We start from the raw sequence: 27,854 nt of genomic DNA on the forward strand, positions 1-27,854 counted from the left end.
CACAGAAACGCAAGGCAACGGGCATTTGACAGCACAACAAACTCTGTCAAGTTTACGTTCGTTATATTTTTATTTGTCCGGCGACGTATTCTTCAACTTAGTTACTTGAAGAGATTCTACTTGAAAAAGTTTATCACAGAACAATATTAAAATGCATCTGTGGGTTCTCTGCGCGTCTGTTATTCTGGTGCCTGTGCTGTGCGATGCGCGGATCTCTAAGCGTTATGTGATCGGATGTCCGGAGCGCTGCGATAAGAGTGTGTGTCCGCCCATACCGGCCGAGTGTCTGGCCGGAGACATCCTGGACCAGTGCGACTGCTGCCCGGTGTGCGCGGCCGGCGAGGATGAGCCCTGCGGCGGTACAGGGAAACTGGGAGACCCGGAGTGTGGAGAGGGTCTGGAGTGCGCCGTCTCTGAGGGGTCGGATCAACAACTACCGTGAGGAGGAGAGGAAAGACCGGCGTGTGCGTTTGTAAGATCCCCGAGCCCGTCTGCGGCAGTGATGGGGTGTCCTACAGGAACATCTGCGAGCTCAAGAGAGTCAGTAACCGGGCACAGAAACTCCAGCAGCCACCCATCATCTTCATCCAGAGAGGAGCCTGCGGGAAAGGTAAGACCTTGTGTGCTTGCATCCTACACTCTTAAATATCACAGTTTCTTCATTGGCACCTATGATTCCATGAAGAACTTTCACAGTGCAATTTTGTTTTATGTTCCTCAGACCTGAATGGTTCTTTGCGGAACCAAAAATCCCAAACCTAGTGAGCTGCCTATAACATCTTAGAGCACCGTGTCAAAACACAGTGAGCTTAAGACTCTAATTCGGACCCAAGCTTAATTCTGGGGTTTATTTATGGCTTTTAAAGAAAATTAAAAAAAGTTCTTCAGATCAGCATCCCAATATTTAGACAATTCTAAAAGACTAAGAGTTTTTCTTTTATAAAATCACCATGGGTTATATAGCGATAGTCTGCTGAAAAACTATAAAGTCAAAATGCCCAAGAGGGAATTCAGACAAAATATCAAATACACTCCAATAATACAGCAATGACTCACATATCCTGCTTCTTTTATCCAACTATACCCACTCTTATAATTCTTCAATATTTACCTTATCAGCTATCTGATCTCTTATAATTTAGATAACATTGATAGTTCAAGTCTCCTCTAATGGATGAGAAAAGATTGAATTTTATACTCCCCTAATCAAAAAATTCTAAGTTGGCAGAATGCTTAGCGTCTTGATATTGCGTGATTTAAACTGGCTCCTTTTCAAGACAGTAAACACAGAAGCTTATTAGATGTTGCCAGTTCGTCTGCAACCCCATTACCGGGATTTATGCTTGGCACTGGAAACAAACTGGAAAAAGGTGCAAAAACAAATCACAGCAGATAACCACATGCCTACACCCTTCCCTGCAAGAGGAGTCAGCTGTAGTTCATCCAGATTCTCTTGGAATTGCAACAGGAAATGTAGATTCCAAAAAAGTTTGAGTTTCAGAGAGAGACAGCGTGGTCTCCATAAATTTAGTGCATTAAAGGGTTTGGTCCCATCAGGAGGTATTCATTAAATGTTAGGTGTTTCAAAAAAGTCGTTCTCACCACCCATATTGTTTTCCACAAAGCAAAAATGCTACCAAACGTAATTAGATTTTAAAAATCCAAATGATAGCCAACAATGATTTAAACTAATTTTTTGTCAGTTTCGAAAATTATCTGATGCATAAAATCTATTATGAGCTTGTGAAATAAGACAGTCGGTTCGAAAACAGCGCAAAATGGAAAATAAGATCTCTGACTGCACAATTAGACCAGCCTCTCTGAAATTTTAATTTGTCAATTTTGTTTCAACAATATAGGTTTTGAAACAGATAGACTGAACACACTGAACAAACCTCATCTGATGTGATTAATTAGGTGCTACCAGGCCTTCATGTCATTGGACATGATTTCCAAATCAAGCCTGGCATTGTCTGCACAAATCCACGTAACCCGGCTTTCTGCGTATTCCCTTTGGCTCATTAAGCTATCACCTCACTTCTGTTCCGGTCAACGTTGGACTGGCCAAAAATAGCGCTTTACAGTGTTTGTGCACCCAAGTTGTGCTGAAAAGTTCGTCTTAGATCTACAGCCAAGGCTCTGTTTCTACTCAGTCAAAACTATTACAGCAAGACATCTCTAATCACATGATGTAATCTACATCTGGAGTTCTCGAGGCTGGACATTATCTAAGAAGCCTATTCTCTGAGGATCCAGATCTAGGTCAAATTTTACAGTCTTGGAGCCGTTTTTTTCCTTAACCACAAATTCAGGAGATCTTTAGGAGAAGCATTTGGCCTTGTGGACTTTTTTACACCGTCGATGTCCATTAATAATATCCAGCCATTTAGTTTCCAAACTTAAAATATATTTAGTATTAAAGCAAATGAGGATGACATAATAAAAAATAATTGTCTTTATATAACAAAAGAAAAATGTCCCAGAATTTATCGTTTTTTTAAGTGTTTAAGAAACACCCTTATATGTTGTCCACGCCCCTTTGATGAGAGGTCTAGGGGTCTTGCCCAAACACTTACATTCTTGTACGCCCAAACGATCCATGAAGGGCATATGTGTGATATCATGTTTTAAAATTCCCCAAACTGAGGGCATTTGGCTTTAATTGCTCACAGACGTCAGTTTATTGGTGATTTATTGGGCAAGAGAATCAGTGGTGTAGATTTTTAACGACTACAGATTTTACTGCATAAATGACAGTATAAAGAGCGTCTGTCTCAAACATAAGCTGAAGAAGCAAGGGTGTTACTGTACGCTGCAGTAAAGCCAACACACACACACTCTTTGGTTTGCCCCAAGTGCTGAGTTTGCATTAGAGGAGGAAATGCATACCGCAAGACAATCTCAGCCGGTGGCATGCAGAGTATAAGAACCGTAAGGGAAGTTTAAGAATCCTATGTCTACACACCGCAGTTCTGAGTTCAGGCAAAAATGTGGAAAAATCGTCAGGGAGGGCAGGTATGCTTCAGACTTGCGTTACCCCTTTGACTGGGACTACTGATCCAAGACTTCCGGTTGCCAGATATTGCATGACAAATGGATATAATTTGAATGTTTAAACTCTTAAGGATTTTTTTTTTTTGCCTTTTGTGCTAGGACAGTGTGAGAAGACAGGAAGGGATTGAGAAAGGTCCTTGAACTGGAATTCAGATTTGAGATGTGTAACATAAGCGTTAATGAGTAATTCATAAAATGAATAATTTCAAAGTGGTTATTTAGTACCATCCCGGTAGGCTCGTATTTGTAACATATAGGCTACACTTTCAATTACATTCGTTATATTTCACATAGTGCTCTTTAAAGATGATAAAAATCATGTGGCTACACCTAATGCTACTGTTGGTAAGAAATCGTCTCTGTGTTTAAGTCAATAGGATGTGACCCACTAATAGCACACAAACGACATTACATCACAACTGTCTCTAAGTCTATTTTGCAAGCCTTCCTACTATAGTTGGCAATGTACTATAGTTCACATGAGGCTAATGACGTCTGTTTGCATTACGACAGTTTTCCCATTCATAAAAAGAACTGGCCCAGATTTCACCTGGAATATCTGAATATCCACATGATTCATAACCTGTAATCCAAAACAATTTCAAACACACTTTTTAGTCTGGTGACCATAATACTAATCCTAATATGACAAACAATACATAGCAACATAACTGAATTTAACCAAAGAGCCGAATTTGAAATTTTGAATAAATATTTGTGACCAGATCGGTGTTCCACGACAAGACAACAAGACACATTTGCGAGGATAATGATGACATATCAGCCTCTTGTATAATTTACAAACATGTAAACTGCGCTTTGTACACCAACGCTATTATCTAACATTAGCAAAAAAATTATAACATGCGGGACACGTGACAAAGAAACATGTGATGCCTGACGAACAAACAAGGGGCAACTTTATTGCAGTGCTGTCTTTATAACACATTGCTTTTCATTAGCACTTACACACACTGAACCAGGTAAATTACCATAAAATGGCCAGACTTTTCTGGTAAATGTACCACATCTGTATCACATCAACGGCTTCCATCGTTTGACTGTTAAAATTCACATATTAGTATCAAAATGTCAAACTGTGAAACTATGATTATTAAAGAAGCAAGATGTATTTGTAGTATCCAAAGTAGTATCCAAAGATGTCCTCCTAATGTCGAAATGATGCACTATACAACTGAACCGTGTCGTGTATGCGGAGTGTCCAACATTCCACACTTTCTTTCTTTTTTTCTTTTTTTGTTATTTAAGCACATCATAAAGAGCACTTTTTCCTATTGGAATTTTCAGTATGAACACACTACTCTTACTATTTATACTATATATTACTACATACTATAGTACAATACTGCTATATACTATATTTCTACTGTCATAGAATAGTGCCTAAGTACACACTTTAATGAAAAATGAATGCAAGTTACAGTAAAATACCAACAAATATTATACATTTCAAAAACTGTTATTACAGGGTAGAATTAATTTTTCTTGGTTCCTTGCACAATACTATGTTATGACCACAAAACATATTTAACCTAGGTGCATTATTTGTAAACTAATAAGGTTTAAATTTGCATTACTGAAACCAGCAATTTTTTGACACAGTAAACTTGCTCAGTAGTGCACCTGGTACAGAGTTGAATTCACAATGCTGAGTGCTCAGGATTATGAGTTGTTGTAAAGAACTCAAAGAAATAGCTAAAATGGCTTAGCTGCATCAGCAAATGCGTTGTTGTCTCTGATTTACTTATCCCGCTGTCAGTTATGTTACTTTTGTAAGGGAGCATTAACGTTTTGGTGCCACTGCTGCAATATGTACAGCAACCGAGATTTATGTATCTGCTTCCGTAAACTGTAAAAATTTTTATCACCACAAACTGGACATTTTAAAGTGTCGCAAAACTTGTAAGATGCAATGTAATATCATTTTGGCATGTTTTACATTAAGAGTGGGCGTTTACTATTAAACAGCCATTTTAGAGTGAGCTGTATTTGGAGTTTACAATGAAATAAAATAAGCCATTAGTCAAGCTTTCAGGATTCAGCTTATGGCAGTACTCTTTTTATTGTCATGAAATTGGCAAACAATGGTTGACTGTCATAAAACTGATAATCTTGAAAGTAATTCAACGATGTAATTTAAGTTTTTCTCCCAATGGGTAACCAAGGAAAACATCACAGGAAATTTGAAAGATCAGGAGGTATTTATTTCTGATAGTTGGGGAGGTTTTAATGAATTTTTAAACCTGATTCAAATAAGACAGTATATTTTCACTGTAGACCAGAAGATGTTAATAATCTTTAAAAATGATTATTAGTCTTATATGCAATAATAATAAAGTTCCACTAAAACTGGAATCAGTAGAAAGAGTGATATTCATAGATAGTTAATATTAACACATAATGTACCTGGAACACTTGTATCTGAACAATAGCTTGAATGTTAGTTATTGCAGCTTCACTATCACTTATTTACCCTTGGTATCATATTTTCATTATATAAAGCAAGCTGTGAAAGTTGAGTGATTAATTGTGCATGATTCATACAGACCTGCTCATTAATTGGTCAAAGTAATATTTAAAACTTTTTAAATACGTTTTATACACTTACCAAAAATAATGTAATTTTCTATTTCTTATTGTAATGTAGTTGCTAAAGCTGTTTTATATATTACCAAAAGTATGATTTTGAAAAAATTGTCTGGAAGGGCACATAATGTATAAGACATCCTATAACTACATAAAATACAAAACATTGACACAGTCTAAGGCTATACGTCCATTTACCCAACTTGGGGCTCCCTTGCTTTTTGTTCTGAGGAAATCTGTCAAAAACACTGAAGTAAGTAAATGAAATGTTATGAAAGCAGTGCCATTTTCTTTTCAGTTTGTTAAAATTGCACTTGCATGAAGCAGATGTCCATGTGGCCATTTTCTGACCTTTTCACGCGTCCCTGGAGCCTATAGAATCATTATTTGTACTTTTCGCATAAAACATGACTCGTATGTGGGTTGCACAAATGTGTTAGATTTTGTGCCAGCTATGACATAACAAATGAAATGTTCTCTCGCTTTAAACGTGCTAAACCCTCTACAGATGTGCAGCCATATTATGAGGAGGAAAAACAATTCCATTATCAAGATTCCAGAGTCATGATGGGATATGCTAGAGGAATGGCAATCAGTTATATAAGCCTACAAATATGTTTTTACCAGCCTGTTTCTACAATAGTAAAATGTAATTCCTATTCACAACTAATTTTCAGCTTAGAAACTTTAGATTTTTTCCCCTCTGCCAGAGGTTGTCAAGAGGCATTTAAAAAAGACATTTCCCATGAATTTCGCATCTGATATTATTTATAGCAAAAAAACAGCGGGGTGTAGATGATTTGTTAGTTCCACGCTCATATTGTAGGTGGTATTTGGTTTGCCAATTGTGCAGTTATTCTTTACCCATCTGTGTTGTATTATGGTAATTGCTCTTTTTTACAACCCTAATAGATGAGCATTCACTATTGCAGCAAATTTCCCAGAAAAAAAAAAAAAACAAAAAAGTTTTAAAAGTTTTGGGTCAAGGTGCTGTTTATCACTGGGGATTTCAAACAGTGGATGCATAGAGCTGTACACAGACCCTTAGGGAAGAAACAACTAGCACGCTACCTAACATGGACAAGGGAGCAGTGCAGATGTGCTTGCATGCAGATGTTGTGAAACAAGGGTTATGCAAGGTAAAAAATGGTGTTACATGGACAAAGTTAATAATATGTTTTGACTCGTATCCAAGTTTTATAAGCACTTTCAGACTAAGGATGTATCGTTTTCTAGATAAGCTGACCCCTGTTTCTCAAAAACATTCGCCTCCTTCAGTTTGCTGTTTTATAAGCAAGATTATGTTGGCTGGTATGGAATAATTAGAACGAGAGACTTTCTCAAGAATAGATGCTTTGTTCTGTTTGAGCAATCATGGAATTCTGGGGTCGAATATTTTTGTAAAAAGACACTAAACACTTGTCTTGTCTCCTTGCAAGACATTCCTAGTTGTGCTGGTTTCATGTTTTCCATAGCACACTGATCTCTAATTTCGATTAAATAATAAAGTAATTTCTATTCAAATCAATACTTCATGTTTGTTTAAGCAAGTGCTCTAAAAATTGTACTGTCAAAAATAAATAAATAAATAATACACAGCTCTGGTTGCCAGAAAATCACAATAAAAAATACTTTTTTAATTTAATTAAATTTTAGGTAGCGTATCATGCTAGTTAATTTAATTATAAATAAATAAACTAAAGAAACTTGCTAACATTAGCACTAAGGACCCTGTTGCGCAACTTTACTGACAAATCTGTAATCCAGTTCTGGAATTAAATAGTGATATACAATTAGAATTATCTGCACTCTATATTTTGGTTTAATTTTATACTAATTTTATACTTTATAATTTACACAACATAATTTTACTCTTTGTTTGCCATATGTTCTCCAGGCCATGAGGATAATCCAGACAGCCTCCGGCACAGATATAACTTCATCGCTGATGTGGTGGAGAAGATTGCTCCAGCTGTGGTTCACATTGAGCTGTTCCGCAAGTATGTATCCTGAATCACACACTCCATTAATCAGCGATCTCATGTCTCAGAGAGCACGTCTTCATCAAGACTGTCTTTGACTATAGTTACATGAAAACCATTTAGCATCTGTGGAAGCTTCACATTACACAAAAAGTTCTTTTAAAAAGTATTTTCACAAAAATAAATTAAAGGTTTCTTTAGGAACGGGTTCTTTGATGAGCAGCAAATGGATCTTGATACCCTTTTGGAACATTTATTTTTAAAAGTGAACTGAATTTCAATTTTGTTCTCATGGTATTTCACTGCCGATTTTAAGAGTCACCACCGGGCAAAAACAGATATTCCCACTTGTTTGCTCTTTTATTAGTCGACTATCATCAATATGGGTGGAATTACTTCTTCCATGTATGCGACATTGCATCCATATTGGCCCTAAAACAACATTTTTATTAGCTAATAATTTCTTTCAGATTTTTGGAGAAGGTGATCTATGATTAATTGACAAGATTGTTCTTCCAGGACCATGGTCCTCTTGGATAAATCATGTTGCGTGCGTTTCATAAGTCATTTTTAAGGCATAATCCATTAAGCTTTATCTTCATTATAGAATAACATAAAGTATCTGACTTGAGTATGGATGGAATATCCCTCTTAAATAATAGCAATAATCGCAATATCATTATCACTGCATAAGACACAATTTGTGGAATGTAGAAAACAGCCAACCTCAATTTTAGCTTGTTGAAATTGAGCACTGTGGTAAAAAAAAAAAAAATATGGAGAATAACTGTCATGTTTTCCACAAATCACTTGTCAATGGAAGTTCCTCCTAGGTCTCAAATCCTGCAGGAAAATATGGTCAAATCAAGAATGTTGAGCAACCATCATTCTTTGCTGTTCCTCTGTGGAAAGTTGTTGAAAAGCTTCAAGAAATTCTTAATTTTTCCTTCTTAGAATGATGTTCACCAAGCGGGAAGTGGCCGTGGCCAGCGGCTCTGGTTTCGTGGTGTCTGAAGATGGCCTGATTGTAACCAATGCCCACGTGGTAGCCAACAAACACCGGGTGAAGGTGGAGCTGAAGACGGGCGCCACCTATGAAGCCAAAATCAAAGACGTAGATGAGAAAGCAGACATCGCTCTCATCAAGATAGATGCTCCGGTAAGTTCCTGTCCATACCTGTCCGTATAGTATTTCACACTCTGGTCTTTTGGATACCACATATAAATTAAGACTCAAGTTATTCCAAAATCAAGCGAGAAGCCTGCAGAAGTACGATTTTAGGGTATCGTACTGTATCTTTTTTTAAAATCCAAATTCTACACTGAAATTACCTACTGTGCATTTCGTGAGGAGACTAGTTCTAACAGAATTGTACAATACTATCACATTTTGTATGTGACTGAAGTAGTTGTGTTGCAAGTAAAAATAATAATAAATAATTCACAAATTTACAGATGCTGCATCTGTTGAGCCCGCCATATTTTCTCACCGAGATGCCCTCAACTCGGAAACTCTGGCCTCCGTGAGAGTTCAGAGTTTCCCATTTGCTAACATGATTTTGTGTTCCTGTTCATGTGCATTCAACTCATAAATATTTTTTTTTTTACATAGCTTGGATGCATCATAAAACATACTCAGAAGAGCATTCAAGATCAGTCACTTAGGAGATTTTCTTTTTCAAGAGATTGATAACAGGTCTAGTCTTGTTGAATTAGCATCTGAGTTTCCATGATGTCTTTAGCAATGAATTGCAAATACATTTTATGCCCGACCCCAAACGCTGCCCCATCATGAGTGTAATCTCATGCCATTTCCCTCAGAATAAGCATAGAAGCGGGCAGAAAAATGTTTTTCTTGGCTCTCCGGATAATGACCCTGGTTTAAAAGAAGGCACTTCTGTATCAGGAAGAAAGACAGATCCAGATAAGCCATGTTAAATTGCTCTCCTAAACAAGCCTGGCTCCACACCCATGCAAGACCGTTTTGACAGGGATTTGATTAGAGTTGCTCATATAACCTTAAATTACACTGACAGCACATTACACTCAGAGTGGAAAATGCAATTCTGAAGAAAAAAAGTATATAGCTTCAAAACAAGCCAAATGCTGTTAAAGCGTAGATGTTTCCAGTGCGTTTACAATTCATTTTAATTACACATATAATAAGTTACAACATTTATAGAGATAAACTAATGTATTGTAATGCTTATTTATTAAAAAAATAATGCATTACATATGAATAACACCAAATATTGTGTTGTGTATCATGTTATAATGCATTATAATGCAATATAATGATATAATGCTTTATATTGCTTTATAGGTTTAAACTCGCATAGGTAAGTATGATGTCCTGAACAGTATTTTTATAAAAAATGTATAAATAAGGTACAAAAAGTCTATATTCTGTACACCAGAGTGACTATATTTACATTATAGTCTCAAGTGTCTTTATGTTTTATAAAGTGGTTTCTACATAAAAAATATTACGCATGCAAATTTTCTTTGAACGTACAAAAAGTGTCATCCTTCCACTAGAGAATATAGAGTGCTGCATAGAGAGATACACAGTAGATGGTTTCATGTTGTACAGTAGGTGTATCTTGTATTTTAGTACAGCTGGATTGTTGTACTGACCAATCATTTACCAAACTTCTAATTTCATAATCTACTGTACATACATTACATTTAGTTATATAAATCCGATTTATTTACTTATTATATATAGGCAGCACTGACCCAGAAAGCGCAAATGTTGCTGGATTTAGTTGACAATATGGTTTGGTACTTTTGTCCTGGCAGACAGCAGTGCCACGTCTCTGTAATTCCTCTCTGGCTTCTCATGCATAACTCCCCCTTCCTCTCTGGCTCAGGTTCTGCTTAGTCACTGCCGTACTGTGAATAATTTATATTGGATAACTGTCTCATATTCGTTTCAGCTTGAGTTTCATGCCAGTCTTTGTTCGATTGGTTCGTGTCTCGGTCACCACTGAGAATTCCATGTCAGAACTCCTCTTCATGTTTAAAAGCATATGACAGAACAGACATGGGAAATGTTCTAGCTGTTTTTAAATATGCTGCAGGGTTGTTACAGCAACCCTCTTGTTTGTCTGGTTATTTTTGGACGGAAGTCATTTTCAAACCCATTAGGTATCATTTACAATGTCAAAAGGCTCTCAGTGTATCCCCTTTCTAGAAAACCAAAGGGGCTGGGTTCACCAGTGGTACTTACACAGAGATGTTCTTACTATTGGGAGATAAGAGGGTCTGTGACGGTTAACTTTGATCACATGAGACGCTTCAGCTAATCATGCAGTGTCCTCTGGTCCCCTTCCATTAGCAGCTTTAGTTTTAGCCATTTAGCTTTTTTGCTTAAAGGCTGCAGACTTGCCTTCCAATGGTTTTGGCTTACACCTGTTTATTCTCAGGGTCGCTTACTGTGCTTTTCGATCTAATCTCATTCTTGTTTTCTTATTCCCACTAAATTTGCCAATTCCTCAAACCAGAGAGAACATTGCAGCCTAAATCAACATCATTTCACATCCCAAAAACATCTCGAGGAACTTGTTGACCCTGTTTTAGACAGCTTGTTGGATGTAGTGCACCTATGTTCATTTCAGCTTCTCATTTATTATTTATTTGCTTTTAATGTTACAATATTCATTAAGTCTAGCAGTGACACATATGCACGTGTGGTTTATGTGCTCCTATTTTTGCTGTGCGTAACACATTGGATTCAGCAGAAAATGCACCATAGATGTAATTATGTACTCAGTCTTTGTTATATAGTCTGTTTTTATGAAGCCACATAAAAATGGAGGGAATTACTCAGTTTAAGTGCAGATTCCACATGCAGTGACTGGCACACAAGCACCTTCTATTTAGCAGATCTGAATGATCAGCTTGATTTTAGCAGTGCATAGCTTCGGTTTAAAGTTTGGGTTTAGTTGGACACTGCAAAAAATAAAAATATATAAATAAAAAATGCATTCACTTATAAATTAAAAGATTTAAGTTTAAGATTTTGCTTTTATAACTTATTTATTTTATCAGACTAGTAGACAGAAAACATGTTTATATCTTTTACACAGGTCATTCTATCAAAATCTGAGCTTTTCTAAGCTTGATTGTGTTTATGAGGTTTAGTCTAACATAAAAACGCATTATTTTTCATATAATGTAACTTTATAAAAAAAAAAAAAAATAGCATTTTTAATTTATGAAGGGATAAAAGATAAAAGGAACCTCTAAAATGTTGATAAATTGGAACACAAAAGAATTTCACATTTTTGCTCAGGAAATGTATGCTAATGAATGCATATTTAATTAGGTAATGCATATTTACCTCTGTTATATATTTAAATATATTATTATTATTATTAGTCAAACATTACAAAGCATTATACCAACCGTACGAGTGGTGTAAGACACTTTCATAGCTACACTTTAATTATCAGCCACAGCATGAAAGCAATTATCAGCATCAGCCACGCATATTTTATAATAACATTACAGTTATGTTATGACACAGGGCCGCACAATTGGTGGGACAACTGGACAAACAGCCTTTTTTTCAAAGGGAATGTGATGAAAGCTTTGCACCGGCTTTAGAATTGTAGCACTGCTGCTGCTGCTATAACTTGCAAATGCAGGATGTTTGAAACGGGCCTAACCTTTGGATGAGAAAAGCATACCCTGCAGAGATACAGAGGAAAACAGATGCCAGTAGAGCATGTTAGAGCATGTTACTCTTTGAGTTCCAGTTCGTATCACAGACGGGTCTCGACAGGCCACATCAGGGTGAGGGGAAATATCTGGTAAGGATGACTAATACAGAGTCATCTGCATTTAGATCTGGGTCATGATACTTATGAAAGATCAGTGTACATGTGTAAATGTTTAAAAACGTGTAGATCTGGGTCACAATGCAAGCTTTGGCAGGAGGACTTTGTGTCAGGATGTATTTCCACTCCAGGTCTGACTTTACACGGCTGCCTTTATTTAACAGCTGGTCTTTTTTTACTGCCAAACACGTTGCTCGTAGATGAAGCGGACAGATCTGTTAGATGGTTGTTAGTGAATTCGTGTACATTCAGGAAGTTCGGTTTACAGATTCTATAATATTAATGGCGCATGGTGGCACGAATGTGTGCAAAACATGCAGCGCTGTCATCGAACAGTTGATTGGACTTTTAAACAAAACGTTTGCACATGTGTTTTTGTTGAGTATCATATTCGATACATCCAGCTTTAATGGAGCGTAATGAGCTCATACTTGAGAAGGAAAAAAAAAACACTTTTAAGTTTTATTTACAGGCCCGAACGGAACGATACTGAGCATTATGGTGTGGTTGCTATGGTATGTTACAAAAACATTTAACTTCCATGTAAATCAATTGTGACAGACAACATGCATGTAAATATCTGTTGTCACTCTATATCTCCCAGACCCAGTCTCTCCTATTCTATATCTCTTGTCTTATTAAGATGATATTTAAATGATTAATATTATTATCAGATCTTTATTCATCCCTTGTGTTCAGCCTTTGCTTTATATTGCACATTGGCTGGACCAACCTGAAAATATACGTCATCTGGGGTTTACCATTTATATCAAATTTGGAAAATGATTTAGAGATATTTCCCTACTCAGTCAGAGGAGAGCTGAACTTGCATGAAAATAGCTTGAGTACATTCCCAAGATGAGTCAATCCAAAAATGGATTATGCATACCTCAAAATCTCAGACTGCCATGTAAAATGGTATAAGCAAATATAAAGTGCGGTTATATTATAAAATGCCTGAGTCACTAATTTTCTCTTTGTACTGTGTATGTACTTGGTATATCGGTGACCACAGAAGAAGGCTGAGGTTCAGTCTTGTCTCTTTTATCTGGGCCTTTGTTTATTCAGATTTTTCGGTTTGGGATATGCTCATTGATGTGGGTTATGTTCCTATTAGTAGCTTCATGTTATGAAGACTGGGCCTGACAATGCTTGCTTTTTAATTTACTAGTCTCAGAGAATTGTCATTAAAGGTCTTCCAGGGATATGCTCTGATTGATGTGGGTCTGAGCATGCAAATTTCTATTAGTAATTTTGACCAAGCATCTTTTTTTGTATGGTCAAACCTAGGTTTGGCTTTGCATGCCTTTTCATTAAAACTTTTGCAAACCATTGATTATGAGTCAGTCTTCGATGGCTATTGCTTAAAAGTGTTATTGGTCAAGCTAGGCTTAGCAAAATGACAAAAATGAGAGTATATCAATTAGAAAACACAAAAATAGGTTTGTAATGTGACGAAATAAAAAAGAAAGAATAAAATAACTTCATTGTCATTTTGAATTACACATAATAAAAAGCAGCAAAATTAAAAGCGTCGCATCTCTTTTATCCTAGGCTCTAAAAATATCTGTGTAACTCAGCATTACAAACCACGATGTAGTACCTGATGCAAAAAGGGAGTCAAGGTTCCAGTATCTAGTTTGCAGAGCGTCATTTGTCATACAAGGCAAAAGCGTAAATATACTTTTTATCCTCGTCTCTAAAAATATCTCTGTGTAACTGACGCAAAAAGCGAGTGTAAGTAGACATGCCAGACCATCATTGGGGCTATTCATGCTTTCATGTTACATGGCGTAGTGTTGTCTTGACGAGGGTGAGATGTGGGCTGATGGCGTCAAAGCTTCAGAAAATGTTCACAGAAACACGTATGCAGCGTTTTCTGATTTATCCACTCTGGGACCCGGTTTCAAAAAATATTGGTTTCACTCTCCCAAAACTCTCTGGATCCATCTGGAATGAAACACCTATACATAAAAAAATATATATGCATATACAGCTAAACGCGTCTTCTTGTGGATGGGGCCTTAGTTATCTGGATTCAACTTAATTTGGGACTGACTGTTTCTGTCTGAAATTCCCCCTTTAAAGTAATTTGGGGAAGCCCTGCTGTCAACATTCCTCTCCAAATAACAAGGAATTCATGTCAATGCGCTGAAAAGTTAATTTGAAGATGATCTTTGCTCATTTGCAACGCCAGCTTGCTACCCTGGTATTGTTGTAACTTGTCTCATGTTCTCTTAATAGTATCCATTAGTGCAAATTTGACTTTAAGGACACACATCCCTAAAATCTGGGTCAGTTTTTGAGTCTGGTATTAGTTAAGGCCCATGTAGAAGTCTTGCTCAGACTCATCTTCCTGACTCATTAGAGCAAAGAAAGAGCGGCCTTCAATGTTTACAGCTGTTGGCATTCAATTGCTTATACAAATGAGGGTAAACATTTCTTGGGTAAACAGCAGCTGGATTTGTCATTGAATTCTTTTTATGTGCGTACTTTTCAGTGGTTAACGCATACCACAAAGATAGTCTGCAAACATTCATGCTGGCAGTTTTGCATTCTAAGCTGATCGATGCCAGTTCAAAGACATACAAGGAGTCTTGGCATCCTTCGGGGTGTTTAGGAGACGGTGTCTGGCAGACATGTGGTCGTCATTCACCCTGAGTTGTTTCAGCACATATTTGAAAGGGTTTGGTCTTGTCTTCCAAGAAAGCAGCCTTACTTGAGTTTTTCCATGATGGGACAAGACACCAAAATTGGGTCAGACTCCTTATTGCAAAGTGTGTCATTCAAACATTGTGTGAAAAAAAGTGATAAATGGATGATTTAGAGTCATGTTTTTGAAATGTCACAATGAATTTATGAATATGTCGAGTAAATACATAGCAATATTTTATTTGGAATCTTCAAGGCACTATATTCTGGCTTTCACATCTACTGTATTAGAGTGATCCTGCCTTGCCATTTAAGTTGTGGAAGTGATGCTAAAAGCTCAGATCTGTCAATATACATGGAGCCCAAGTCAGAAGTTTCTAGACAGTGAGTTTGACCTGCTCCAGGAGACTGTGACTTTGGAACCGCAACCCAATGGGACCTGATTTACGGTTGCTGAGAAACAGGAAACTCTGTCAAAGATTTCTGCTCTTTCTGGCAGAACACAGAAGTTTAAAAGGGGTTCAGCTGGGATTGATTTTCTCAATATGGAAGTTTTGCTCACAATAAACATGCATCCATATCACGTGTCCTTTGAGTCAACAGCGTTTTCAAAACAACTGAATTCTTTACAGAAGAGTTGTCTCATCCAATATGTGTTTATGGATGTTGTTTGGATCAGGTTCGTTGCATAGTTGTTTTTCCTATTTTAACCAATTTATCCAATGAGGCTAAAATTATAATGAGATGGTCAGAGAATGCCATTAGTTATATGGATGGTTTTCCTGTCATCTTTATGGGTGTTCTGAGAGGACATCTTCAACACAACACAAAACAGTTACATCCTCAAGATGCCTTCAGACATCATACATTGAAGATTAAAAAAATAGTTTACCCAAACATGAGAATTGTGTCATTTTTACTCATTATACCAATGTGTCATTCCAAACCCTGTAAGACCTTTGTTTGGTAGACAAATTAAGATGTTTCTGAAGAAATTTAAGAACTTTTGAACCCTCTATACACAGCAGCGCAACTACTACATTTAGATTTGTTAGGACATCATTAAAATAGTCCATGTGACATTAGTGATTCGACCTTCATTTTAGTTAAATTGATAAAAATGAATTTGAATATTGCTAGTTTTTACCTGATTTTTAACACTTTATATTTTTGGTGAATTATATTAATTTCAATTAGGTTTGCCTAAAAGTGTTAAAAACATGAATTAAATAGCACAGCAATTCCCAATAACCTCTTTTTTTGATAAATGGGATGTCTTGAGGCTGTTGAACACACTGAGTCATGGGCTAAAGTTCCAGCAAGAGACAAACAGATAAAAAACATCAGTTCCAACTGGACCTACATCGAGACTGAGCTGTCTGAAATCAGTCCAGTCGTTTTGCCCTGTGGAAAACGGTCCTGTAAAATCTGACTCATCATTTGGGATAATTCATCTTTGTGAGTCTGGCATTGGTTGTTCGTTTTCTTTTCTCAGAGAGCTTTCTAAATTCACTTCAATGATCCACTTGTAAAGAGATTAGAGGATTTAATGAAATAATCGTCAAATCCGTTTCCACTCTCACAGACGACACACAAGCTGATTAATTCGCCCTGTAGGACGATCAATGAACATTATGTTTTGGTTAGCTCACTGATGGGCAATGAAGCTAAATGAAAATAGGAAACATCTAGAATGAGAGGGTATGAGAAATCAGTATTTGCTTGCCAAACACCTGAAATTGAATGTTTGTATTTCAAACAATATATTAGTGTCATCAATTAACAGTGGCAGGCCTATATATATATATAAAATAAATAAAATAAAATAAATACATGGTAAATAAATAAATAATAAAAAACTGGATGCCTCAAACAGAAGCTATTAGTATGGTGGTTAAAAAAAAATCACATTTTTCCCCCAAAATGCAATAAATCCATGACTTCTTTTAAATTTATTAAATCAATATAAAAGTTATTATTATTTTTTTTTTTGACATTCATCTGCCAATATGAACGTGATATTGCCTAGCATGTCAGTGATATTGAAATGGCGCTCCATCTGAAAGCACGCCAAGGATATTTATACTAATCATAAATCCGGCTATACTGACAAACCCTAATTATTTTTTTTGTTTGCAGATCACAAAGTACAAGTTATTTGAGAAAACTAGATGCCGGTATATTCAAAGCACCATCATAATCTGTTTACAATGCTGGGAGTGGTGTGCTGTGATTGGTTGAGCAGATATATGTCATTTGTCATACAAGGCAGAGAAGAGAGACTGGCGTTTGAAAAAAAAAAAAAAAAAAAAAAAAAAATTATCAGACACTATATTGATGCACTTGGCGGAAACTCTTCAAATACACTCTGTATACATAAATACACACAAAAATACAAAAATCATAAACAGCTTTTAGAATAGAACTTTGTTTATTCAAACAATGTGTTAGTGTTACAAAAACAAGAAAAGAAAAAAGCCACTTGACTTGACTTGAAAAAAAGGAATACAATAAATAAATAAAAATCATTAAATCATTAAAACAGATTTCCAATTTTACAAGGAGTCCTTGATCATTATTTGTTGTCCTCATCCCTGGTGTTTGTACTTGATCACCTGATCATCTTTCACCAGCTCAACCCTTCTGCTGGTACAATCAGAACAAAATGCCAATGTCCTGTACTTAACAAGCGACACTCAGCAAGTGGTAAAGTGTCAGATTTCAAGCTGATGCAGAAATTCAACATCTCTGCCTAGAGAGGTTTAAAACCAATGATCCTCATCATTAACACTACCAAGACCCCATCAAATGATTTTATGAATTTAGTTTTCTCTCCTCCTTCACTGACCTATTTCTCAAACAGGAAGTCAGAAGCATGGGCATCGTTACAAGACTATTTCCTGTCGGTGATAAGTGGCATTTAAAATTTAGGAGGAGAGCGCAATTTCACTGTTGTCTCTTTGTGTTTGGCGCAATAATAAGAGCAAAAGGATGACTCATGTCTTTCTAAGAACATTCGAACAGGTGCAGTTACAGAGAAGGGATGGTCGGTATATATAACATATATTGTTTTACACATAAAAGCACATATAATTTAAAGACTAATTTTAGCGAGACCAAATGTGGTGCGGGACGCAGCCTGCTGGCTTAAGCGCGTGATTGTAGGCTGTCAGATGCAGTCAGATGTTGTGGGGAGTGAGTAAAGGAGTAGAACAGTAGTGTGTTATCTTTAGCCAAGCATTGATTGTACATCTGCAAAATAAGACCGAATGGAATGCTCAGCAGGATTCTCCCATACTCCCTCCACTTGCTTTCAAAAATATGGTCTTGTTTTCTCATTTCTGTCCTCCTGTATCCTCTGGTAGGGTTTCAGTTAAACCTTAAGGTCTTCCTTTGTCTTGTGTATTTCATTGGGAACATTCAAATTTAATATTATGAGATGTCTTTTTTAAATGGATAGTTCCACATAAGAAACAAAGTAATATAATATAATATAATATAAAAATAGTTTTTTTAATTACTAAAATAATTTTTGAAATAAAGACATAATGGTGTTCCTTAAGCTATATTGAAATACAATTTCAGTTTTATTTTAAATAATTAAGCAACATCTTTATTAATATTCATTTATGTAGCACAATGCAGGATGAGTTGCATGAAAAAGGTTTAGCACTTTATCTTAGGTCTTTGTTTGAAGCACTAAGCCCAGGTATAAGCAATAGTAACAGTAATACTTGACTTAGCACACAGATTTGCCAGACGTCATTCCAGCTTTTCTGCAAAATCGTCTTTCCCTTAATAAGAATACCATCATTTCTATTCCAGCATCTGGAATTATCCTTAGGCTACGAGGTGACAGCTGTACATACCAGTGCGCACGCAGATAGATAACTGTATATGATGAGGCATTAGAAGGACACTAGTTTAACCACAATATTTATAATACACTAAATCATTTATTTTTACAAAAGGTTTTGGGAGTTTCAGCAGACTTGTTTTCCATCCAGGCCCAGCCTGATGATACGAGCAGCCCCTTCTGTTTCACCCCCCTCCCTTTCCTGTTGACAGAAGGGAATGCTGTTGAAATCTCACGACTGAAAAGGGAGGATCAAATCTGACTCAGAATGGTGTCAAGCACACAGCTGGGGCCACCACAGGCATTAATTGCCCTTATGCCCTTTTTTTTTCAAACAACAAAAAATTCACAGTCTGGTGCATATACCAGGATATACGGTTCCATGTGATTCCACACATAAAGTCAATGAGCTGTGGTTCACTTGCTTGGTCAGTTGCACTGATTTGCTTTGTCAAAAAGAACCTCATCTTGCACTGCTTTTGCAGAGAACCAGAAGGTCAGCGTATGCTGGTTTGTTTCAGAAGCGGTCACGTATTATAATATAACAGCTGATATAATATAACAACATAACCGCTGAATAAACAGAGCTATGAAAGTTTATCATGGCTGTATCCTAAATAAAGGTATGTGGAGGTAGAAAACCATCTGAAGTTTTTTGTTAGTTAGTTAGTTTATATAGTAAAGGCATGTTCACACTCTCCAGGTTTGGTCCAATTAAAACAATTCATTTGTTTGTGAAAAGAGGCAGTAAAAGGCAGCACATTTTATTCCTTTTCACGCAAATTCTGATTAAAGGGACAGATAGATTAATTAACAATCATTTTTCGCCTATTTGTTTTCAGATAAAACTCTAGCACTTTTAGGGCCAATCACTGGATGTTGAGTGTGTTGTGAAACATGCAAGAAGCGAAGTAATATTATACTGGCGCAACATATACTTTTCTAATGAGCCTGGGTTGGTAGAGAGGCTTCAAGGCACCTGTCTTTAGTCGAACCAGCCATAGGCACTATTTTAACAATCTACGTGCATGGTCTTAAGAGCATGGTGCAGGTGCATTTAGGACATCTATGTATTCAGTTTTGCTAGTTTAATGATGGGAAATGTGCACCAGGCACATTGTCCAAAAAGGTTTTGTACCTATTCTCTTAATGAGTCATAGGTGTGTTTTGGGCATAACATGCAATAAACCAATATGAGTCTCATTTCCCATTCCTTTTAAAAAGCTTGCATCATAGCATTTTTACTATGTATGTGGAGAAACCCTCAACCTGAGGAGACTATATGGTCAAAAAAGCAACATGCCAACAACACCCTTAAAAATAAAGGTGCCTTACGATGCCATGAAAGAACCTTTAACATCTGAAGAACATTCCGTTTCACAAAAGGTCCTTCAGATTATAAAAAGATAAGAAAGCCATGGTTCTTTAAAGAACTTTGACTGAATGGTTGGGGTCAAGTGAGTTTGCTATTTAAACAACGTGGTGCTGGATGTGAAAAAGATAACTGCGTTGGGCTGAAATGGGCAAAAAAAAACTTGAGCTGATCCTGGCGTCGCATTGCGCCGTGTGCATGATAGTGCCCAATGCTTTCAAAAAGCTAAAACTGGAATCAGGTGCATCAAAAGACATGTGAATGATTAGAGGATAATTAGGGAGTACCACAGAAAACATCAGAAAGCTGCGGTCTGCTTTAGTCTGAGCAGCTGAGGTGTGTGGCTTTCTCATGTGGTTCTTTGAGGCCTTTCATTATCTGCAAGATCATCTATAAATGTTGAGTATTTCAAACCACTATACAGGGCAAGACATCCCATCAAACTCAGCACATAGAGATAAGGGTAAAGCTGTTTAGCCACAATGTCGGACTTTGTGTTTGGAAAACCAACTACTCAGCAGACGAACCTCATACCACCTGAGTATAATGGTTCTGAAAGCTTTTTACGGGTGTGTTTTCTGTCTTATGAACAGTTCAGCTCGCCATGCCAGAGAACACTTGGAAGAAAACACTCTTAATACACTCTTAAGACATTACTCCTCTCAACCGAGAACATTCTTAACATTCTCAGCGGTGAGATTAACACAGCAATGAGATTAAATGGATATCACGTACTTTTGCACAGATCTAATGAATTCCGTATTTATTTATTTGTGTCAAAGTCTTACGCTTTATTGTATTTCATATTGCAGATGAAACTCCCAGTGTTGCTGTTGGGCCGGTCAGCTGACCTAAGACCGGGCGAGTTTGTGGTGGCTATCGGCAGCCCGTTCTCTCTTCAGAACACAGTGACCACAGGCATCGTCAGCACCACCCAGAGAGGGGGCAAAGAGCTGGGCCTGCGAAACTCTGACATGGACTACATCCAGACAGATGCCATCATCAATGTGAGTTAATCATACACTGCGTACCAGCAGTTTGTTGGCTAAATGGGTCACTACTGTGATGCTTAGTTTCGTCACTGTATTTTTAGTGTATAATTTGCAACTATTTAGAACACATATGTATTTTAGCAAGAATATATATTAAGAAGTGGATGATAGATCAGATGCAAAAGCCTTTAAGTGCTGTCTGAAATGTTCTTGAGCATTTTCTATGCTTGTGTTATATGTTTATGTTATATATATATATATATATATATATATATATATATATATATATATATATGTATATATGTATATATATATATATATATATATATATATATATATATATATATATATATATATATATATATATATATATATATATATATGTATATATATATATATATATATATATATATATATATATATATATATATATAAATATGCACATATAAATTTAATAAAATGGTAACCTATATCCAGTAAAATATAGGTAACCTATATCCAGTAAAAAGATTACACCATGATAGAAATAGCTCTTTTACGGTGAACAAATATAATTTGACAGTGATATTTAACATGTACATTTTACGATTGCAATCATTACGTTTTTTTAAGTACGGTCTTATGCTCACTATGGCTGCATTTATAAAAAAATCAAAAATACATACAGTAAAACCACTTAATAATGTAAAATCTTAATACTTGTAAAATACATGTTTTCTATTCTATTCTATATGAGAGCTTGGCTATTTTCATATACCCAAACTCTTTCTGTGTTTCAATACGGCAATTCAGGAGGGCCCTGGTGAACCTGGTAAGATTTTTGGCTTCTTGTTATTACGTCCTTTTGTTAATACTGTTTTAGTGAATTACCAGGAGTAACAGAATGCAGCCAGGGTTGAATGTTTATAGCATATTTTTAAGAGCCTAGGAACATACAGACGTGGACAAAATTGTTGGTACCCTTTGGTCAATGAAAAAGAAAAGTCACAATGGTCACAGAAATAACTATTATCTGACAAAAGTAATAATAAATAAAAATTCTATAAATGTTAACCAATGAAAGTCAGACATTGTTTTTCAACCATGCTTCAACAGAATTATTAAAAAAATAAACTCACTGAAACAGGCATGGACAAAAATGATGGTACCCCTAGAAAACACTGAAAATAATGTGACCAAAGGGACATGTTAATTCAAAGGTGTGTCCACTAATTAGCATCACAGGTGTCTACAACCTTGTAATCAGCCATTGGGCCTATATATATGGCTCCAGGTAATCACTGTGTTGTTTGGTGATATGGTGTGTACCACACTCGACATGGACCAGAGGAAGCAAAGGAAAGAGTTGTCTCAAGAGATCAGAAAGAAAATTATAGACAAGCATGTTAAAGGTAAAGGCTATAAGACCATCTCCAAGCAACTAGATGTTCCTGTGACTACAGTTGCACATATTATTCAGAAGTTTAAGATCCATGGACTGTAGCCAACCTCCTGGACGTGGGCGCAGGAGGAAAATTGATGACAAATCTAAGAGACGGATAATCCGAATGGTAACAAAAGAGCCTAGAAAGACTTCTAAAGAGATTCAAGGTGAACTTCATGCTCAAGGAACATCAGTGTCAGATCGCACCATCCGTCGTTGTTTGAGCCAAAGTGGACTACATGGGAGACGACCAAGGAGGACACCATTGTTGAAAACGAATCATAAAAAGCAAGACTGGAATATGCCAAACTACATGTTGACAAGCCACAAAGCTTCTGGGAGAATGTCCTGTGGACAGATGAGACAAAAATCAGAAGTTTTGCCAAGGCACATCAGCTGTATGTTCACAGACGAAAAAAATGAAGCATATCAAGAAAAGAACACTGTCCCTACTGTGAAACATGGAGGAGGCTCTGTTATGTTCTGGGGCTGCTTTTGCTGCGTCTGGCACAGGGTGTCTTGAATCTGTGCAGGGTACAATGAAATCTCAAGACTATCAAGGAATTCTAGAGAGAAATGTACTAGCCAGTGTCAGAAAGCAGGTCATGGGTCTTGCAACAGGACAATGACCCAAAACACACCGCTAAAAACACCCAAGAATGGCTAAGAGGAAAAAATTGGACTATTGTAAAGTGGCCTTCTATGAGCCCTGACCTCAATCCTATTGAGCATCTTTGGAAGGAGCTGAAACATGCAGTCTGGAAAAGGCACCCTTCAAACCGGACACAACTGGAGCAGTTTGCTCATGAGGAGTGGGCCAAAATACCTGCTGAGAGGTGCAGAAGTCTCATTGACAGTTACAGGAAGCGTTTGATTGCAGTGATTGCCTCAAAGGTTGCGCAACAAAATATTAAGTTAGGGGTACCATCATTTTTGTCAGGTCTGTTTCATGAGTTTATTTTTTTAATAATTTTGTTGAAGCATGGTTGAAAAACAATGTCTGACTTTCATTGGTTAACATTTATAGAATTTTATTTATTATTACTTTTGTCAGATTAAAGTTATTTCTGTGACCATTGTGAGTTTTCTTTCATTGACCAAAGGGTACCAACAATTTTGTCCACGTCTGTATGTTGGCAGAAGGGCTGTGTGTTGAGTCAGCCGTGAACATGTGTGCATGCGTTATGATCAACGGCGGAAAAATCCCATTGTGACAGGAAGACATCTGTGCATGCAGATGTGCGGCGTTCGCGTTTACATTTGCGTCTGTTGCTGTAGGATGGTGAAGTGATAGGAATCAACACGCTGAAGGTGGCGGCAGGAATATCTTCGCAATTCCATCCGACAAGATCCGACAGTTCCTGGCCGAGTCTCATGACAGGCAGGCTAAAGGTCAGGAGGAACAAATTATGGATTAAGTGGGCTAAATCTGAAACAATTATCCGCCGTGAGATAAGTTTTAATCAGTGATATCTCATATCTGTTTTCAGGAAAAACCGCCACAAAAAAGAAGTATATCGGTGTGAGAATGATGACATTGACCCCAATGTAAGTCACAAATGCAGTGCATTATACATGTACATAATAACAACTGGATAGCAGAAAACGTGATATTTATGTCTGTACTGTATCTGTTTCTCGCAGACTTGCTAAAGAGCTAAAGGAAAAACAGAGTGATTTCCCAGATGTCACCTCTGGAGCGTACGTCATTGAAGTTATCCCCAAAACACCAGCTGAAGTGTAAGTAGCCACTAGTTTTCCACAATACACCATGTATATTCAACAAGGAAAAGTGGAGTTACATGCAAGAATGAAGTCAAGTGGATTGATTTTTTTCTTTAATTTTGTGCACTCGTGCCAGATCACAAGAAGAAGTGCATTGCCATTTTTTTGCTGTCCAGCAGTTTCATATGCGATGCTGTATTTACCATAAAGATGCTCTATTTAAATCCATAATAGTTTAAATGAACAGCTTCCAAAATGGTCAGCTTCCTGCTGAGGCAACAGTGTTTTTTTCTTTAAGTTAAAAGGTTTTGTAACTAAAAGTAACTTTTGGGATTTCTTTGTGTGTGGGGTGAACTTTGAATCACAAGTAGTGAACACAATTTTAACTTATATGAGATGATGTGAACAGTACATGAGTGGCCACTTCCTGTCGTTGTGGGTAGCCAATTTAGTATACGAGTACAACACACAGGGACAGTTTGTGGCTAGAATCTACAGAAAATGACCATGAATTACAGAATAATCAGTTACATGTAACTATTTCAAATTTAACTAGAGCCGAATCTCATAGGACATGGTTCCTTAAATATATTAACATTTCTGAAACTATATATTTGGGCATTATCCATTCAGGGTTTCCAAAAAAAGAAAAAGAAAAGAAAAACTCTTATAAATAACAGTTCCAAAAGGGGAACTGATGTCAAAAATAGACATTTTTAGATTTAAAAAATGAAATTGCAGGCTTGAACAGAAATTAGAGGGGTTAAAAAAATCAGAATGCCAAAAAACATTTTTTTAGGGTTTAATGTTACATGAATGTAATTGCTTAAAAAAAGACTTAAACTTGTGTTTAAAATATTTATTTTATTGAGTATTATGTCCAAAAAAAAAAAAAACATTTTAAATTGGAAATGTGAAAATATAATAGAAACAGAACAGAAAGTGCAGTGATGATTAGAATGAATATTTACATAAAACCATTTTTTAAGCCTAAACACCTAAACACTTAATGAGAATGAGCCAAATATATTCTGAAACAGAGAAATTAGTTTCTCACTAAGCAATCCAGCTTAAAGCGGTTTGAACTGCCCGTGTTTTATTTTGTACTGTTGTCTGGGGTCCACTTATACTGTTATTAAGATTGGTACATTTATACATAATTTAGAAATAACCGTCTGTTTTCTGTCCTGTTATTGACCCCCTTCCTCTGAATGCTTAGTTTAAATAGCTTTGGTGAATTGTAGACTCAGAAGCAAACACTCACTGTTATCAGTAGATCAGAAGTAAGGCAATGCAAAGACTTGTTTTTCCACAACTTGGTCCTGCAAAGCATCTTGTCCCCATCTTTATCGATTGGTTTCTGCATGGACCCACGGGTTCACCTCTTTTCGTAAACACACGCATGAATCAGTGGGAGGGCTAGGCTTCTTCTGCAAAGGCTGTGTTTAGCCACGCTATTACATCATAGAGTTGTCCATTCCACAATCTGGCGCTTTGGCAGACTGGCTTCAATATAAGCTGCTTTTAGACTGTTTTTAGCTGTTCCTCAGTCCATGGCTCCTTTAAAAAAACGCATAAATACTCAGTACGTGTCAAACAATCTGTAATAACAGAGAAAACCATGGTGACCATGTAGTAAAAACAGTCACTTTCACTTGCGTGGTGCGACATCAGATCCAATATAGTTGGATTGTCTATTAGTTTCAATCTATTTGAAAAGTTTGCCTTATTTGTAACTAAATCCGCAGTGAAATGAAATGAACAAGTTCTTACAAATGCAACGTAGCTCATTTTAGACTAACAAGAGACTTACATGATGTTTTGTTAATAGTACAATGGCTTCCTACTTCAAAATCAAGACAATTTTGATTTCTCAGCTCACGATCTTTTTAAAGTTAGCTTAGACGTAATGACATCACCTCCTAATAAAACCCAATACTGTTTTGTAACGAGAATCCAATAACGTGAAGCACGGTTAAAACTATTAGGGCAGTTCTGACTTAAAATTAGGTAGGTTTTAACCGCTTCCTGTTTCGTTTGGCAGCGGCGGCCTGAAGGAGAGTGACGTCATAATCAGCATTAACGGTCAGAGGATCACGTCAGCCAGTGATGTCAGCACGGCCATCAAGAAAGACGACAGTCTGAGAACAGTGGTGCGTCGCGGCAATGAAGGCGTCATCCTCACAATCATTCCTGAGGAGATTGACCCTTGACCTCCCCAACGCTCACCCATGAGCTGGTTCTCAGACTTTTACCGAGTGTGTGTCCGGAGCCACACTCCTCCTAGAAACCATAGTGAACACTTTCCAGCCTGACCATCAACAACCTGAATATTGTTTTCATCTTAGAACAGGAAATGTCCTTTCTCACTTTGTTTCCCCCGTATCTTCCAACTCATTTTCTGTTTATTCATTAGTATACCATGTTAGAATGAGCCCTTTTGTAAATACGTATGAGAATTTAGTGCTGGCTAGTTCACTAACATGCCGAAATGTATATAATTACGCTGTTCCAAAACCTAGTACGCTGCCTAAGCTTGACTTCCATTCAAGATTCAATGAAGCAGGTAAATGTTGATTATAATCTTATATTTCATTACTGAAAAGTATCAACTAAAACAATTCAGTGTAATTAAAAATAATTGTTTTACCCAATTTTTATGCGTGCAATTTATTTTTATGCTTCCTTTCAAAAATTAACCACGGTTTAACTATCAAAAGTGTAGTAACCATGTTTTTAGCGAATGATTAGCATTTGCATAACCACAATGGTTAAATTATGGTTAGCTTAGCAAATTAGCTTAGCTTAGCAAATTGTCATTTGCAGTAAAACCATGGTTCATTTTCGTAAGCATTAATCTCATAGCACATTTATATTGTGCAAATGTCTTTTAGCGTGAACCTTTCACCTGATTTCATCTGCAATATGTGTCAAAAAATGTTAAAAATGACAGAAATGTTTTAAAGAGATGTTTATGGTTTAGAATGTATGAAAACAGGTGTGTGCTATCTGGGTAGAGTATTATGCTGTTAGATTAGCAAAATGCTAACGGCTAACTACACTGTTGTGAGTTCCTGTGAGGGAAACTGCATGCAGAGTTGCTGCCTATGTGTTTTCAAAATCGGTCGCTTATGGCGGGTAGTTCACTAGGTTTTGGAACAGACCTTATATTTCGTTCTTATGTACACATCATAACTCATCAGCAAAGCATCATGAGATTTTGTTGTCTGTATTCAGCTTTCTACGTAATTGTTTTTATACTTACACTCAGATCTCAAACTTGACATTATTTGAAACTCAATTGTGGGCCATTAGAATATGACTATTATCTTGGAATACGTTTTATT

General features: G+C 36.7%; 1 protein-coding gene across 1 annotated transcript; it reads left to right on the forward strand.

The window, feature by feature from the left end:
* Positions 1-27,161, forward strand: LOC122355747 (serine protease HTRA1B-like). The gene is given in 12 exon segments (XM_043254312.1): positions 1-413; positions 416-610; positions 7,559-7,661; positions 8,598-8,802; positions 21,180-21,374; positions 22,139-22,157; positions 22,160-22,170; positions 24,061-24,106; positions 24,109-24,174; positions 24,273-24,330; positions 24,427-24,522; positions 26,552-27,161. Coding segments are annotated over 12 exon segments (1,425 nt in total). The 5' UTR covers positions 1-151; the 3' UTR covers positions 26,721-27,161.
* Positions 27,162-27,854: the final 693 nt, after the last annotated feature.

The sequence above is a fragment of the Puntigrus tetrazona genome, chromosome 12, assembly GCF_018831695.1.
Source record: "Puntigrus tetrazona isolate hp1 chromosome 12, ASM1883169v1, whole genome shotgun sequence".
NCBI classification, from domain to species: Eukaryota; Metazoa; Chordata; class Actinopteri; order Cypriniformes; family Cyprinidae; genus Puntigrus; species Puntigrus tetrazona.